We start from the raw sequence: 16,818 nt of genomic DNA, 5'->3' as shown, positions 1-16,818 counted from the left end.
AAATACCCAAAACACCAGGCATCAATTGGCTGTATAAAACTTTGACAGGATAAAGGTAAAACATCTGAACAAAAAAGATCACTCCGCACCAGATAAGTTAGCTCATTATTTCATAAGTTAGCTAAAAAAAAGTAGCTGATATAGAAAAGACACAACGAAAACGAGAAGCATGCAAAAGGATCATTACTAACGCCGAGAAAGAAGGAACTTGAACATAAGTAAGTTCGATTCGAAAATGAACTAAGCATTAGAGCAACAAGCCCGGCTACCTTCAGAAATCAAATTTTCTTGACACAACCCACAGGTTGAAATAAAACCCAAAAAACTGAAACTAATAATTCGGGAAACACTTGCCCAACAGAAAAAAGTAGAACAATTCAATCAAGAGCTACATGAAAATAACGTTTTTTTTTTTCGAGTGAAAGAGAATTAAGCTCCAAACTGATGAACGACTAAAGGAAAATATTGAAATCTTCAACGACTTTTGCTCAGATGTATAAATACTCAACGAAAAGGTGAAAAAAGCGATCCAATTTGGTAAAGCAAAGACACCAGAACAAAACAAACACCACTTAAACAAGGCCTCTGAGATTCATTTTAGAAAACAAAAAAGAAGCGAATCGGCATAGCAAATATTTTTCATGCTAAATCGAAATACGTCAGCTTCATCGACCATTTCTACAAAACTTGATTTGTATAGGGCAATCATTAACCCAATTCTACTTTATGCATCAGAATGCTGGCAGGTGAAGCGATCTCAATTTGTTCTTCTAAAAAATTTCAAAAGAAAGTTGAATGACTGGTAGACAAAATGTTGTTGCCACCGCTAGAGATCAAAGTACTCTTATTATTATACAGCAAGAATATCAATGGAAGGTAGGGACAATTTGAATTAATATGTCAACAAAGAAAGAGCACACAGAATAAATTTACCAGAAATACGAGAATGAGCTCAAAGGTAAAAACTTCTGGTACCGCAATTGTTTCAGAATGAACTGCATCTAACGTAAGATGACGTTTTTTGGTTCAACTCATTTGAAAAAAAATAAACGTGGAAATGGTAAAATGGCTCTCACACACGGCGAAGCGGAGCATCGCACTACTTGCGATACAACACAATCATAAAAAACATACGTGGAAAAAAATGAAAAATGTTGAAAAACTAGGTGAACCGAAATTTTCGTACAACTCGGGGAAGGACACCTAGGGCCTAGCTAACGCTGGAAGCACGTGTTTCATATTTTTGGATTTTTTTGTACTGATGCGGGATGAAAAGCGTAACTTCGTAAATTGGATTTTACCCAAAACCTTAGTTGTTTCTCTTCTAAAATTAGTGAGAAGGGCAAAAATCTTTGAGATTTTGGAATGTTTCCAAAGTCATAACATTTCTCCTACAAAAAAGTAAAAAGTAGCCGCTTTGTCCGGAAAAAAGCTTATTTCGATTGAACTTTTAATCTCAGATTTGATAGGGAAGTTTTTAAGAAAAATCAAAAAATTTCTAACAAACGGTCAAACTTCCAAAACTTGACTTTCCCAAATCCGTATCTTTTTTCTGCGAAAAAACAGGTCATGGCCGGTAAAGTAGAGAAGATTCTCACAATCTGGTTCCTCGATTGACACTTAACCTGGGAACTGCACTCTAATGTTCGAGTAAAGTCACAAAACTTCCAAAAAACGGTCAAAGTTTCAAAACTTTCACTTGATTGAAGGCCTAACTTTTTTCAAAACAAACTGGGCCTTGTAAATTACAAAGATAAGCTTAAAACAACCTGTTGTGACGAATAAACCTATGATACCAGATTCGGCATGATAGTTATCGAGATAAGTCAAGAAAAAAAGGTCAACAAATCATTTAATTGACAATTCCGAGAATCATAGCTTTTAGCGCGTAGCCGCTTATGCTGAAGACATTCACCCGACCAGATTTTTCGATTGAACCCAAAAACCCAGATTTGGTAGGGTTGTTCTCCCGAAAATTCAAAAATTTCAAAGAACGGTCAGAAAATTGACTTTTTCAAAGACGATAACTTTTTGCCGCTAACGCAGGGGAGCTTCTCACTACCCGTTTTATCCATTGAACGCACAACCTCTGCTTTGGGAGGTTAGTTTTCGAGAAAAATCACAAAAACACTTAACGGTCAAAATAATTTTTTTTTTAATTTTCAAGTCCCCTGAAACTTCCCAGAATTTTCATGAAATTGATCATGTCAGCACTGATATCAGCAAGTAATTCAACTGATTTTGCTAAGCTAGTAGTTAACTAGAAAAGAAAAGTCTACTTTCGATTTGATAACGCTTGCTTATTGCAAGCGTAAGCATACTGTAATGAAAATAACCCTGGCAAACATTTCAACATTCTTAACAGAGAATAATGCTAGCACGTCGAACTCCGTCTATTTATGCTATACCTATCGTGTTAATCTGATGTTACACTTCGGAAAAAATCACAGTGGCATATCCACGAAGCCATTATAATAATACCTAAAATGACAACAGAAGTTGTGCCGTCTCCACATTCTTCATCTTGAGTTCGCGCTATTTCGATTAGACTTTTGGCAGCCGGATGTTGCACTTGAATTTCTCTCAGAATTGCATTACCGTCATTTGTCATCACGATACCTCCCATTGGATCCATCAACATCTTCAACATGGCTCGAGGTCCAAGGCACGTTCTTATTACATCTGCCACAGTCTAAACATAACAGCCTATTAGTCACTCATAGTCATATTCTACATTTATCTAAAATGAGAACCAGGATTTTACTTACTTTGGCTGAAGCAATGTTGCCTATTTGCACATTTTTCCCAGATTCCCTTCTGGTATTTTGGTCTGCAAATACAAATCACTTCAATAAACAAACAAATTTGTTGATTAGTATGAATAAAACTCAAAGACACTGACTCAAAATAATAATTGGAGTTCCCCCACGGCCCATCATTCTGTCACCTATAAACAATTCAAAAAATTCAATAACCATGTAACATTCGCTCGGAAGTACATTTCGACCGAAAATAAAGCTAGGTTCTAAAACGACTGGCTAGCGTATAAACACAGCTCTACATGCTTTTCACCGTCTCTGCCAAAGCCAGTTCTTTTGGTGGTTTTCCTAACATCGGGTCGACAAAACGTTACTGCTTTCCGGCTTCGACCAGAACGCTCAAATTAACTTAATTATATGCAAAAAGAGTGAGCTCATGGCTGGGTCTCAGTATCCCCAGACCACGAGGTCACTCCTAAAAACAGGGCTACTACTATTTATTATATTACTATTGTTTTTGTTCAGTAGATAGAAATCATCATCTCCATCGAAGATGGATCAACCCTTTCCCTCACTCCTAGCTTCTCATTCTCTGAAAATGAATCTGGATGTTAATTAAATTCAACTCAGGACATGACCAGTAAGCTAAAAGTTTTTATATAACAGTTTGAGTTCTGGGCCCGAGACCCCTCCGGATTCTGGAATCCGGGGAAATAGCACTCCTACTTCTTTCTGGAAGGCTGGACACGCCGTCCCAAAACCCTTCTTTTTTCTCGTGTTCTCTTCCTTTTCTCGGGTTCCTGACAATCTCCAATTACAATTTCAATCTGTTGTCGTTTTCTCGTAGTTGTTTCCACTGCGACTATTGTTGTTGTGTTTCGCCGCTTCAGTGTGTGCGAAATAATAAAAGGTTACGTGTCATTCATGTCCAAATCGAAATTTTAAAAATTAGCATGTCAGTTAAAACTAACCCTTCCCAATTCGTCCAATCGTTCATAACGTCGCTAATCATTAAAACCATCAATCTTCCCAGATCGATGTTCTTTATTTTGGTCGATAAAAATTCGATTGCGAAACTGCATTTTTGTACATTCTGTTCGAATGTCACATACTCCCCGGACAGCCCGGTCAATGTCCTCATTGAGTCTCGTAGTCTTCATTGAAATGGTCCAGTGCCATCGAACAGAATTTACAAAATGCATAAAATGTAACATTCGCCCAAATACTACACAGCGACGGAGCGTAGGAAAAGTACCTATTAACGACTGGCAGGCGTCAGTTACCTTAATTCTACTCGTTTTTCACCGTCTCGACCTTGCCAGTTGATTTTCTGGTCTGTTTAGGGCAAAGTAAAAAGTTACCATTTTTAGGCCATCAGTCAAACGACTTTTGATCAGCTTTCGTTTACATGCGAACACAACCACATAGCTGAGTCTCGGATCCTCAGACTACGTGATTGTCATTAAAAACACGGCTCAAACAACCTATTTTAACATGTTTTTATGTGACAGTTCTATATTAAATCCATTGGAGATGAATTGACCCTTTCCTTTTTCTAGCTACTCATGTTCTGAAATATTAAACAATAACGGTGTTAATTAAGATCTATGACATTCCAGCAGCTATAAACTAGTTTATACAGTCCCTTCACATAGAACAGTCTCTGGGGGACCAAGCCTCCGCTCCCGTAATATTCCTGAGATAACGCTCTTATCTCTTATAATTCGTGTCCCGGGAGGGTCCCGTGGTATATTTCTTCCCCCCACTGAAGCCTCCTTCTCCACCAATATCTGTTGAAAAGTGTCTTATCGTGCGTTGTTGCCACGATAAGAGGCTTCGTAATTTCCGTCTCTTGTACGACTGTTTTTCACAATATCTGTCGTTCTTTTTTATTCCGTCACATTTTCAGTCAAAATGGCCGTTTTTCGTATTTGTGAGAAATATTCTTCTTCCAATCGAAATTTTAAAAATAAAAATTCTAGAATATTCCGACCCTCCGCAATACTTTTTCGTCAATAAGGCCTTTAGTCGTTCTTTTTTACGTCGCCGGAAGGTTGTGCTGTGTCATCTGGCAGAATGGCACATACTCCCCGGACAAGTCTCCATCAATGTCCCTATTGATCGCATAACACCGGGTTATCGTCAAGTAGTTATCCAGTTTTCTACCATCAATCTTACAAATCGCATAAGAAAATGAAATTTATCTACCCCACCTCAACTCACTACGTGTTCACAAATGGCATCGTACTACATCTCACTGCCTTTCAACAGTTTCACAAAATTTGCACCATGAGGAGTGTCCTAGATAAAATTTCTTTTCTGACCACTTACGTCGTCTTGCCATAAAACTTCTTTTCGCTCTTTGTGATTAAAAAGTGGGACGTGGTACGGCCACGCACCCGTTAAAATTAACTTAACTTCACTCACCAAGTATAATCAGTCATCTATGCGGTCCTTTCAATATTAAAACTAAGAAACTCTGTGGCTAGGAAAGTTATTGAGTTACCCACCCTTCTCGAGCGAGTTTACTTAAACTTACCATGTCGCCACACAGTGAATTTGTATCTTACACAGGTTAAAAACTTCAGTCGTGAATAAATAGGTAAATATACTCACCTATGCTCCTTATATACATACATAAATAGCCATAACTAAAATCAAGAATTTCAACAATTTTAACAATTGCAACAGTTTTCAAAGTTTGGTCTGACCAAACTAGATCAAAACAAAAAGTTTCACAAGTTCAATAATCAAAACTTGGTTGATTGGTTTAAGTTTTAGCACACAAATAAAATCAAGTTTTCTCTCCTTCTCTTCTCTTCTTTGGTCATCTTTATTCCATCACTTCTCCATCCTGATCTTCGCTGTCTTCCAACACTTTCTCCAGCATGTCCATGGAGTTGCGGGCCGTGCCCTAACTCTCCTGTTCCAACAGCCTCGGTTTGCAACAAGATAGCAAGTCCACATTCACCTTCTGCTCCCGGTTCCTGCAAAAGCTGTTGTGAAGACATAGGCTCACGTTTCGTTCTAGGTCAGCACTTAAGACCTCTTTCTTCTCATCTTCAGTAACACAAGGCGCTCCAGCTACCCGCTTCACCCCTGTGGTGACCGCGTTTCTGTGCGTCAAGAAAGCTCTCTTATAGGCTCCCGGTCCTATATCTAGCTGGAAAGATTGATAGGCTTCCGTGTTCTTTGACATGTGACGCTTCGCGCGTTCATACATCCATGATGTCATCACTGCACGGAACCAAGGCATCAATCTTTGCCTTGACCATATTCTTTCAATGGCTTTAGGTATCCTCAGAACCTTGCAGGTGGTTCTGAAAAGATCCAATTCACGACTCATTTTTACGTTGCTCAGCTGTTCAGGAGTCGGCACGGCCGTCTCCTGCAGACTTGTGTCCGCGTTAGCCTCCAGCCATCTCACTGCTAGCATGGCGCTAACCACCACGATTGACACTTGTTGATTCTGATCGGGCAACCCCGTGGAGTACAACTCCTCCACGTCCCATACTAGCATCAGATTCCCGCGTTTGGGGTACCACAACGTCTGCGCCAAGCAGTGGCAAGGATACTCCCCATGGGTTCTCACTATGTTCCTTCGGGTCCGATATCCTGAGGCTCCCAGCAACAGTTCCACTTCCATCAGAATTCTATGTAAATCGTCTTTTTCCTCTATTGTGGGGAATTCAGTGGGTAAGGCTCCACTCGCTTTCTGTTTCTGGAACTCACTCACATTGCCTTCGTTCAGTCTCATGAACTCTTCACCCACAACGTCTTGCAACTCGCTTTCGGATCTCTTCGGGACTGCCCGAAAGATCTTTGCCAACAAGTCATATGACTTTTCCGACATTCTGGCCAACCTCACGCACTTTGGCACAGAGAAAAGTTGGTCAACCAATACTTGTTGCGTCCTCGCATCCATTACCACCATGTGCGTAGGATACTTGCTATTACAGTATGGCGCGGAGCTTGAACCCACCATATATTTTGAACCAGTAGGTCTGTGATAGGCTTCACTATCCTTCAGATTCATTTCATTTTCTAGAGCTTCTCGCCAGCCCCCAATCTTCTGCTCTGTCTGTAACGCTCCAGGGAATACCTCCACGCTGAGGGACGTCACTAGCTCATGGGCACGCTCTAGGCGCTCAAGCGATTCTATCGAACTCGTCATGCTACAAAATCCCAGGGCTGTGATCAAGTTTACGTCTGTCACCCCATGGCAGTCTGCGACCAACTCCATGGCACTCTTATCTGACATGCTCAATCTTCCGTACAATCGTGCCAGTTGTCGATGCTGCTCGCTCAGCGTAATCAGGCAGTGTCCCAAGTTGCAAACATGCCCTTCCATCCTACTTTGTTGAGCCAAGCATGTGCCTTGCTTCAACCAATCGCTCGATGGACTTTCTTCAGGCAGCTCCGTGGATGGATTGCTCTTCCGCTTCGTCAACTTCATGGCCAGCAGATGGTGTATCATGGCCAGATCATGTAGACTCGCGTCATCATCTCGGTCTAACATGACATCCGCTGTCATGTCCCAGATTAAGCCGGCGTTAGGATGAGGACACCACGAAGGCTTCATGAGTTCCCACATCGTCACTAGACTGGTTTTCAAGGGACCGTCCCAAGAACCACAATCAAAACTCACTTGCCCCTTTAGCTCGGGAACCGAGGGTTCGACCACTCGTTCTTCCAAGATAATTCCCCGCTTGGGTTGTTCCACCATCAGCATCCCAGTTTCTTTAATACGTTCAACCCAGAAATCGAGTATTATGACTTGCTCATAGTCGAAGTACGCTTCCCTGGCTTCTTCATTCACGAAGGGATTATACGCCATCCCCGGTATGCCAGACACATATTGGAACGACTTCAGTTTCCCTAGTGTTGCAAACTCTTTTTGTCCTCTGACCGCTTCAATCAACTCTCGGCTCACTTTCAATTCTTTGTTGGAATATCTTCTCACCTCTTCCAACTTGCGATAGCTTTCCATATCATTCGACTCCTAGCTTGGCACAGTCAATGGCATGTCCTGATATAGTTCCAGGAGTGCCCTAAGGAAGTTCCTTTCACAATCAACTCCCTTTTGCCGAATGATCTTTATGCATTCTCTCAAAACAGGAGTGGGGATACGATCCACCACGAACCTGACAAAGCAAAGGGCATCCTTACGCTTAGCCCATGCTATCGCAGAATCGTCTTTCGAAATCAACGCTCGCAGAGCTTCCATCAACTCCAGTTCCTGTTCCCGTGATTTCGAATCATTACTGGCTTCATACTCCGCTTTCCTGATGCCCATCAAGCACCAAGCCAACCGTACTTGCAGATCAGTTCTCACGCAAGGATGAGCCAGGTATGCCGCCACCGTAGCAGGTGCATGCATCGCCTCGTCGAAGTATCTCTGGAGGGCCGCCCTCCAGGAGATTTCTAGCAATTTTTCCAATCCGACTTCGTTCGCTTCAGAGGACATTACCGTTCCGTATTCTTTTCGATTTAAGTTCGAATTCTCCGTGAGCTCTTTCAGATATTCCTGCATGACTCGCTTCTCGCTCCAAGCCATCAGGTGCCCTCTCGCGGAGTTCCTCGTTTTCAACATCTCCACATAACCCCCTGCCGGATCTCCCATGTGGACCGATTCCGGCACAGTTATTCGACTGTACTCGACCACGTCGAGTTGTCCTTCCAGTTTCAACTTGGCCATGTTGATTCGCGAGGGTCTATAATCTTCAAGTCCTCCAGATCCACATTGACTGAGGATTTCCAGTTCTAACTTAGTGTCTGCCAGGGTTCGCGCCGTCTTCTTCGATCTCGTGGCGGTTATGGTCAGACCTGCCAAGAGCATAGGGGGTATCAGGTTTTCTTTTTCTCCCCCGGCTGGTGTCGCACCATCTCCTTGCCCGCTCTCGCCTGAACGACCCGCACTAATCAGAGAGGTCACCACTGCCTTGGCTTTTGACTTCACCACCCTCTGGTTCACGACTCGACTCCCTGACTTTCCTTTCAGTCTCTTCAGCCCTTTTTTGGCTCTCTAACAAGTAATTTTTTTGTGCCCTGCTGATCATCGGCACTGTCTTCTGTAACTGACTCGGTCAGAACATCCGACTCCATGGAGTTCACTATTTTCTCCAGGACCTCACGCATGATGGGTTGATTCAATCCCACCTTCATTATGGACTGTGTCCCATATCGTCGTATCACGTCCCATGATTTTTCCATGAAGTTCACTCGGCTCCAGGTTGCTCCTGTCTTGCCTTCCAGTTCCATTTGATATCTTTCCCATTGCTCTTCTGGTAACGTACTGAGGAATGATATCTTCATTGACTCCTCGATTTTCCTCCTCCTCGGTGATTCATGAAGCAGTCTCTGCGGACCCCTGCTTCGGCACTCTCTAGCCTGGCTTATTGGGTCCATCGGAGATAGATCGGCCGACGCCTCCTTTGTAGCAGACATGAAGGACGATGGTGCCATCAGCAATAAACTCCCATCGACTTCCCCATCGTCGTCTTCACTGAACCGGTATTCTAGCAAGTCCCTCTCCAACGCTCCTAGATCGGTCTCTCCCGCTTTTTCCGTCTTATTTCCAGTCTCGTCATCGTTATCGTCCTGATCCATCAATTCATCGTCGTCCGCATCAGGCTTTGGCTTGGGTCCCGAGGGTCCTTGTCGTGCGTCTGTGCCCGAATCCGGCCGAGCCGGTACGGTCATGTCTCCTGCGTAATTAAACAATTCATCATCCACCAGGAATTCTACCAACTCCTCGCCATGTGGAGCCAGGTCTTCTATCGTTATATATGAGCCTCCTCTGCTCTCCCTTGCCACCTCCAGCATCGCTACTTTCGCTTCTCCTGACCACTTCAGTCTCGATAAGTCATCCGTGGGAGAATACACTTCGTTCCACATTTCGGCCGAGACCTCTGGTCTCCTGGAAGGTAGTGCCTTGATCTTCTTTCTACTCCAAGCATCAGGAAATGAGAAGTCAAACGTGTGCGCGGCGGCAGCGTTCCAGCTGATGAAGCGCGGCTCCATCCCTTCACTCCACTTCAGCATTCTCTTCTCTTATCGGTGGATATCGAGGGCATTGGTCCGGCAGCGGCCTGGACCCAGGAAGCCATGTTTGCTGATTCTCTTTCGCGTGTGTGTAGGCTCCTGGCAATTGAGGTACTCTCACAGCCTCTCCGGTATCTTTCACCACTGGTCTCAAATTCCAAAGTTTTGGGTTAAACTGGATGTGGGACAGATCCTCACGGCCCATTCGGCACTTGAAGTGGTTGTTGAAGTCCATCAACACCCAGCCTGGCTCTGCTATTCTTCCGAACAGCCTATCGTCGCTAGCCAGCCTTCTCAGTTCACTCTGCTCTACCCAATTCAGCACGGAACAATCCACGACTGATACAGGTTGACATACAACACCGAATTCCTGTATGCCTTTACTTGTACGTCCGGGAACGCGAAAGTTATCACCGGTCCATACACCACTGTGACGAATTCCCGCAGTCCGTGGACCAGAGCCAACGGATCGATCCACATCATGACAGCCAAGTCTGTTAGTAAGGGCATGCCACAATACTGCTTACATTCGCCTGCGTTCGTCGCCACCTTGTCTTCTCCCGTGACGCTTCTGTTCTGTTGCAAGAGGTATTGAAGCAGGAGAGTCCTCCAATCCTTCGTCTTCCTGAGCGAGGCGGTTTCCAACTGCGCATTGAACTCGCGACTTGTTCCCAGGAGTTGTTCAGGGTAACGCAACGGCACAAGCAAGTCACCCAGTCGACCGTAGGTCATGGCAATCAGAGTCAGGAGTCCATCCAATCTCAAATCTGCCAACGCTTGGGTAAAGAGGTTTGCCGGTCCTTTCACAAAGTTTTCATGACCAAATGTCACGTATAAGGCTAGCACCAGGCCAATCGACAACTTCCTGATGTCCTTGACGAAACTCGCGATCAGGTTCCTAGATGCCTTCGGATAGCACGTCGATAGGAAAGATGGCGTCCATCCCACTCCCATTCCACCCAAGATAGCATCTGATCGTTCATACTGTGCCTTCGTGGCCAGCACGTCAGCTTGGAACTTGTCCAGCGACATCGTGTTAACGTCCTGCATCAGTTTCAACATCTTGCCTCCAGCTAACTCCCGGGCATCAAATAGATTCTTTAGATACACGCGTATCTCTTTAATTATTGCCGGCGCATGCTCGAACGCGTCCTCACCCAAGGTGCACAGCCTCGGTGACAAATACAACCATACGTTGTTGTGCGGCTTCGTACGCAAAGCCATTGCCATGAGGTCCTCCTCCGCTGACGTCATGTTCTTTCTGATCATCCTTCCCTGCTCATTCTCCGCATGATCCATCTGTCTGAACCAGAGATCATCAGCCACCTGTTGTACTAACAGATGATCGTCATCTACCCCTGGTCTTAACTTCAGCAATCTGGCGAAGTTGGACAGCTCCAACCCCAGAACCTCATCTAGCACCAACCGAGTTGTGCTACAATCTCTGAGCCCCTGTATGGCATTCGAAATGTCAGCCCAAACGGCGGGAAGCTCAGATCGGGACGGGTAGTAATTGTCCGGGTCCACTACTCTGTTTGGGGCAGGAATTATCACATTGAACCTCCCCTCTGCTATTGTTGTGACCATTGTATATACAAATTGGAGGGGTTCCGGTAATGCAGCGTACCCTGGTGACAATACAAAGATCACCTTCACCACATTCATGGTGAAGCGTTGTCTTGCTGCTGCCTCTACCTCAGCCATCGCCGAGAGCAGTGTCATTATCGCCTCCCCTATAACCTCGTTACTCGGGATCGACCCATCCGTCAGACGTGACAATAAACCCCTGCTTTGCAGATGATCATTTGAGCCTGCAACCACTATTACCTGCGGCTCCATACTGACCACCCTTCGCACACTTATCATCTTGCCGATTGCTTGTCCCCAGTCCAATTTAGGTGCCGTCAAGAAAATCACATCGGGCCAAAAGAGAGAACGGGGCGTGTAGAGATAATCGGAGCCGGCCACAATCAGATACTTGGCAGCCTTCATGTCCAAGGGATCATAAGCTGCAAAAAGGCCATCGCCTATTGGGGCCTTCAGTTTCCCATATCTCTTATCGTCTCCAACCACTGTTGTCGTTCGGGGGTAGTCCCTCGAATACTCGCCAGGCGTCTGACCGGGTGGTTTAGCGAACTGCCTGTACATCTTGTGATGCTTGTTATTGGGCTTGTTCTCTGTCTGGAATTTGCCCTTGCGAGCAGGTGGTGTCCTTTCCCGGGTCCTATCTCGAACATCGGTGAGCGACCGGGTGTTCAAAGGTCCAAAGGCATTGTCATGAGGCAATCCATTCAAGTCTACATGTCGGAGTGAGGTCGAGGAGCTGAATTTCTCCTGCTCTGCTAACAGCCGATCCACGCCCGGTATCCGATAAAGTCGCGATACTGTGGGACTTTCTCCGCCAGTCATTCTCATTGCGTCCTCCCGACACGTCAAGGTATTCATCTTCAACTTCGCCGACATCTCCGTCTTATACTGACCCCAATGACTAGGATCTGACCTATTCCAAAGCAGCCCGCTGCCTGATTAGATTCCATCCGCTGGCACGGTACTTGTAGACGGTCCTGCTATCGAAGCAGGATTTGTCGTGGCAGGCGGATCGTTCCTCCTAGACGCGGTCTGGGAGTTATTCCTGTTGTTCTGTTCCACTGATCTCCCGAGTCGGCTTCCAATCGATTGCGGCCTGGGAGGAGGAGCAGTCCCTAGCCTGTCTCTCACGTTTGAGCTCGGAGCAACGGTTGCGGCTGCAACCGTCTCTGTTGCCAAGGGCCCTAGACGGTTGACGAGGGATTCGGGCACGGTTTTCCTTATTCTACTTCCTCCGGTCGAACTGGTCCGAGCCAGAGAACCGGTCGCCCTCGATTGCGTCTGAAACACATCATTAATCCAATAACTCCCTCGTTGGGTATTGAAGTGTACTCCATCTCTAGTGAGCGCGATGTGATCAATCATGCGCAGCATGTTCTCGAGATCCAGGAGTCGCAACTCGCCAGGGTTGTTTCTCACCAGACTGCGGGTCATTTCATTCCACCGCGTCACGTTGCCATTCATGAAAGGATTTGGTGGTATCGTGCACAAGATCACAAGCTTGGGTCTGTACTTTTCTTTCAATTCGTTCAAGAGACACACCAATAGAGGCTCCCACTTGCTCTCCGGAGTCACGGGGGCTCTCGAGACGTCATTGGTCCCCAGCATTATTATTAATGTATCCAGGTGATCCTCGCTCTGGAACTCCATCATTTTGATGACCTGAGCCACTGAGGCTCCTCCAAAGGACAGAATGGTAGTCTGACCATTGACGAAGATCTCATTCAGATCTCTCACCAAACTGTCTCCAATGATCAAATGGCGACTCCCTGGGGGAATTACCTGGTCGTTCGTGGCGGGGTTCCAGCTCATGTCATTCAGGCAGGCTCGAGGATGCTCGGCTGCCACTTGCGTGAACTGATGACGTGCCATCAGATTCTTCCTAATGTCTACTACGCGAGACTTCTGAAAGACTCCACCAGGCGCTGACCTCGAGGACGCTATCGTGTGGGGTGCTCGCTCCGAGCTATTTGATGACTGATCACGACGCTGGGAAGGAACGATCCTACCCAATGTCCGTCCAGTGGTCCGGTTGATCTCCTCCATTGTTGCTCGGGCCACTTGGTTGAACGATTCTTGGAACTGAGGGGCGAGGTAAGTGTCAGAAGGGTCTGGTATCGTGAACCTTTGACTAGAAGCAGACGGTCGTGTCTGCTGAGGAGCCTCGGGCTCTCTCGATGCACGCAAATCCAGAACCTCGGTCCCTCTCGATATACACAGCTCCTGAGCTGTTGTCCCGGGGCGTGTGTCGTTGGATCCCTCCGAGGATCTCATGCTCGCCAGGACTTCCGGTGACACTTGGCTCACCTTATACAGCTCCTTCAGGTGCTTTATTTCATCCTCCTTATAAGCCACCTGTAGATCTTCGTATTTCTTCTTCCACTCGTCCCTTTCTCGAGCTATTGCCCTATACTCCTGGAGTTTGGCACACAGCTCGCTCTGATCTTTCTCCTTCTTTTCCAGCGTCTCGATCGTCTCCGACGTCTGGATCTCTATCTCACTCACCCTCACTTTCTTCAATGGAGGAGCGGCTGTAGGAGAGTCGAACGAATGTGACGGGCCTGGCCCATCACGTTGTCTCTTCGCTCCAATGAGTGGCTGCGCAGGTTGGACGGGTAAGGGCATCTCACCTAGCCGGTGGTCCCTCTGTTCACCCAGTCCTGGCTCACGAGCCAGGTCGTGGCCAGACATTTCTCCACGCCGCCATCTCATCAGTCGGTTTCGACCTCTCTCGGCGGTCGCGGACTCACCGAAGGCCAACATCAACACGACTTCCGTAGGGCGATTCCCTCGACCCTCTCGTCCTAGTGCATTAAGGAGCGCGACCACAAACATCGCCAACCCCGGGTCTTCTCGTGTGAAATCACAATCGATCAGCCGCTGATAGATCTCGTCTAGAGTCGCTCCTAGACTCGCTGAGAGGAATTCCATGAAATCGTTCGTGTCACCCATTTCTTATCGTGTTGATTCTTGCTGTCGTTTAGTGTCTTCTTGTGTCGTTTCGATTCAATGGATTCAATAAACAATCTTCGATCAATCAAGATCTAAAAAATAAGTCGCGACTTAGAACCATCATTTTTGGATACAACATCATTCAATTCTTTAAAACTCTCCATTGAAATTTTCTTTTCAATTCCGATTTAAAATTTTAGCACCAAGGTGGATCGTCCACCTTTACCTTTTTCAGAGTAGCACGAATGTGCGCTGTCACCTTGATGACCTGGAGTGCCCCAGGTCTTTTATGACACAAACATAAAACATATCATAACAATAATATAACATAAACACATAAACATCGCACACCTACACTATCACATAAAAACATAAAACTTAATCCTAATCTAAGCTTAATCCTAACCTCTATCAAGTTGACTTAATAAAACTCACTTACCGCTGAATGCATTTCTTAGCATATACTCAGATAGTATTTTTTATGTAAGTAAACTTCTATGTCAGTTTCTGAAAATATCACATGCACAAGAGCGTACAATTGTCTCGGGTGTAGCTTCCCTCTATTGGGATCATAAACTGGTAACGAGAGAGAGGTCACACCTCTCTCAACCAGGAAATCCCTAAGTCGAGTCAAGGCCAATACCAAGCTCTCCGGATTCACGTGTTGCCTATCAGTGGCCTTGGTAACCAGGAAACACAAATATTTCCCTGGTATCTGTGATGCAACAGGGGGCAACGCTATCATCCCTCCCACACCAGGCCTCTGTTTCCACAAAAACTCGATATTTTTGTACTCTCTTTTGAAGTCAGCCGCTAGTGCTGTTTTGAAGCTTACGTCCGCGGTTATCGCTATGGCGCACGTGCGTTCCGTGAGTATGAAATCGCTATCCGTTATGACGATATTGTTCGAATAATGGTTCGGTAGATCAAAATACGATTCAAAGATTCGTCCAAAAGGTGGTTTTTTAGCATTTTCGCCCTCTGTCTCTAGTTCTCCGGTTTCTCTTGCCGATTTCAATTTTTTTATTATCAGATTTTCGGTGTGGGTGAGTCCTACCCCCACTCCCCGGACAAAAATATCCATCGACGTCCCCGTCGATCGCCCAAAGTCTAGGAGATTGAGGTTGGATTGTGGAACACGTAGAGGACCATCTGGGGCAACCCAGTTGGACTCGGTATTGTCATAACTGATGTATTTGACGCCGTCTTTATCGACGTCCTGAATCGTCAGGATCGTCTCTTTTGGATCTGTCGGCAGATCATGGAGCCATTCGAGCAAGCGCAAGTTTGTTAGTTCTTGCTCATGAGTCTGTTCCGCTTCTGGTTCGAACTCCACTTCTGGTTCTGATCGATCGTCGATCCAATTTTGATCCATATCGTTCACAAGGTCGATTTTTTCTAGCATCGCCACTTCGTCCAGTCCCACCAGCGAGTCTATGACATCACTCACTACTATCCTGTCTACAACGAAGTCCTCGCCGTACGGATTGTATTTCTTCTGGTTTTTTCCTCTCTTGCTTTGGCGTGTTTCCATAGTGAGAGGAAAGTCAGGCTGTATTCCTTTGTCAATTTCGGTTTGTTCCGGGCAGTCCCAGTCTTCTTCGGCATAAGGTAGAGTTTCATCGTCCACCTCTACTCGCTCGGTCAACTCGAGATCCAGTGGTAGATCGCAATCGTCCACCACCTCATTACCGTCGTTCTTGTCGCGAGTCCCCCTTTCATTCACTTCACAAGCAGGATCCACTATCAAATAGTCTCCCTCTTGCATGTCCGCTGGGATGCACCAATCCTCTGACGAGGCATTGTGTGGTTTGATATTCTCGTAATGAGCTGCTCTTCCAGTGCTCCATCGATAGAAACGACCTCCTTGGTGCACCTCTGTTATCTGAAATGGACCACGCCATTTCTTTAATAATTTCTTGGTTCCTTTTGGTGGAACCACTTGCTGGAACACCCAGACGTAGTCGCCAACTGAGTAGGCTTTCGCATCAGCTGTCCTTTTGTCAAACCTCCTTTTTTGTCTAATTTGCGCCTGTTGCGTATTCCTCCTGCATAAGTCATTGAGATCCTGCTGTCTTCTAATAACATCCCGCACGTACGTTTGCGGTGCTGTCCTCTTCCCCTCATATTCAGGGTAGAAAAACGTCAACGGGAGCGCTTTTTCATGACCCGTTAACATCATGTGCGGACTTATTCCCGTGGTGGAATGCTCCGTGCTGTTGTAAGCACCCATCACTTGCGGCAGGTGCTTGTCCCAGTCATCCATGTAACGCGAGCAATAGACTCTCAGCATGGATACCAGTGTGCGATTTTGCCTCTCGACTAGGCCATTCGTTTGCGGGTGATAAGTGGTCGAGTGGGCCTGCGCTACCTGCGACCTTTTCATCAACTCCTTCGTGAGATCGCCCACGAATGCTTTGCCATTGTCCGATTGGAACGTGATGGGGCAGCCATGCCTCGCTATCCACACATTTAT

The 16,818-nt window shown here is 45.9% G+C and overlaps 1 protein-coding gene across 2 annotated transcripts in view; it reads right to left on the bottom strand.

Moving 5' to 3' along the window:
• Positions 1–16,818, bottom strand: part of LOC134840285 (T-complex protein 1 subunit gamma-like) — a 301,273-nt gene that overhangs the window by 15,098 nt on the left and 269,357 nt on the right. The window contains exons 2-4 of one of the 2 annotated variants that reach the window (XM_063856036.1): positions 2,903–2,947; positions 2,769–2,830; positions 2,482–2,692 (exon numbers count right to left, since the gene is read on the bottom strand). In XM_063856036.1, coding sequence (XP_063712106.1) covers positions 2,482–2,692; positions 2,769–2,830; positions 2,903–2,939 — 310 coding nt within the window. In that variant the 5' untranslated portion in view covers positions 2,940–2,947. Of the gene's footprint in view, positions 1–2,481; positions 2,693–2,768; positions 2,831–2,902; positions 2,952–16,818 lie in introns of both variants that reach the window. The other variant, XM_063856037.1, reaches the window with a different exon arrangement.

The sequence above is a fragment of the Symsagittifera roscoffensis genome, chromosome 2 (assembly GCF_963678635.1).
Source record: "Symsagittifera roscoffensis chromosome 2, txSymRosc1.1, whole genome shotgun sequence".
NCBI classification, from domain to species: Eukaryota; Metazoa; Xenacoelomorpha; order Acoela; family Convolutidae; genus Symsagittifera; species Symsagittifera roscoffensis.
Note: the sequence above shows the minus strand (reverse complement) of the source record. Positions and strands in the feature narration are given on the sequence as shown.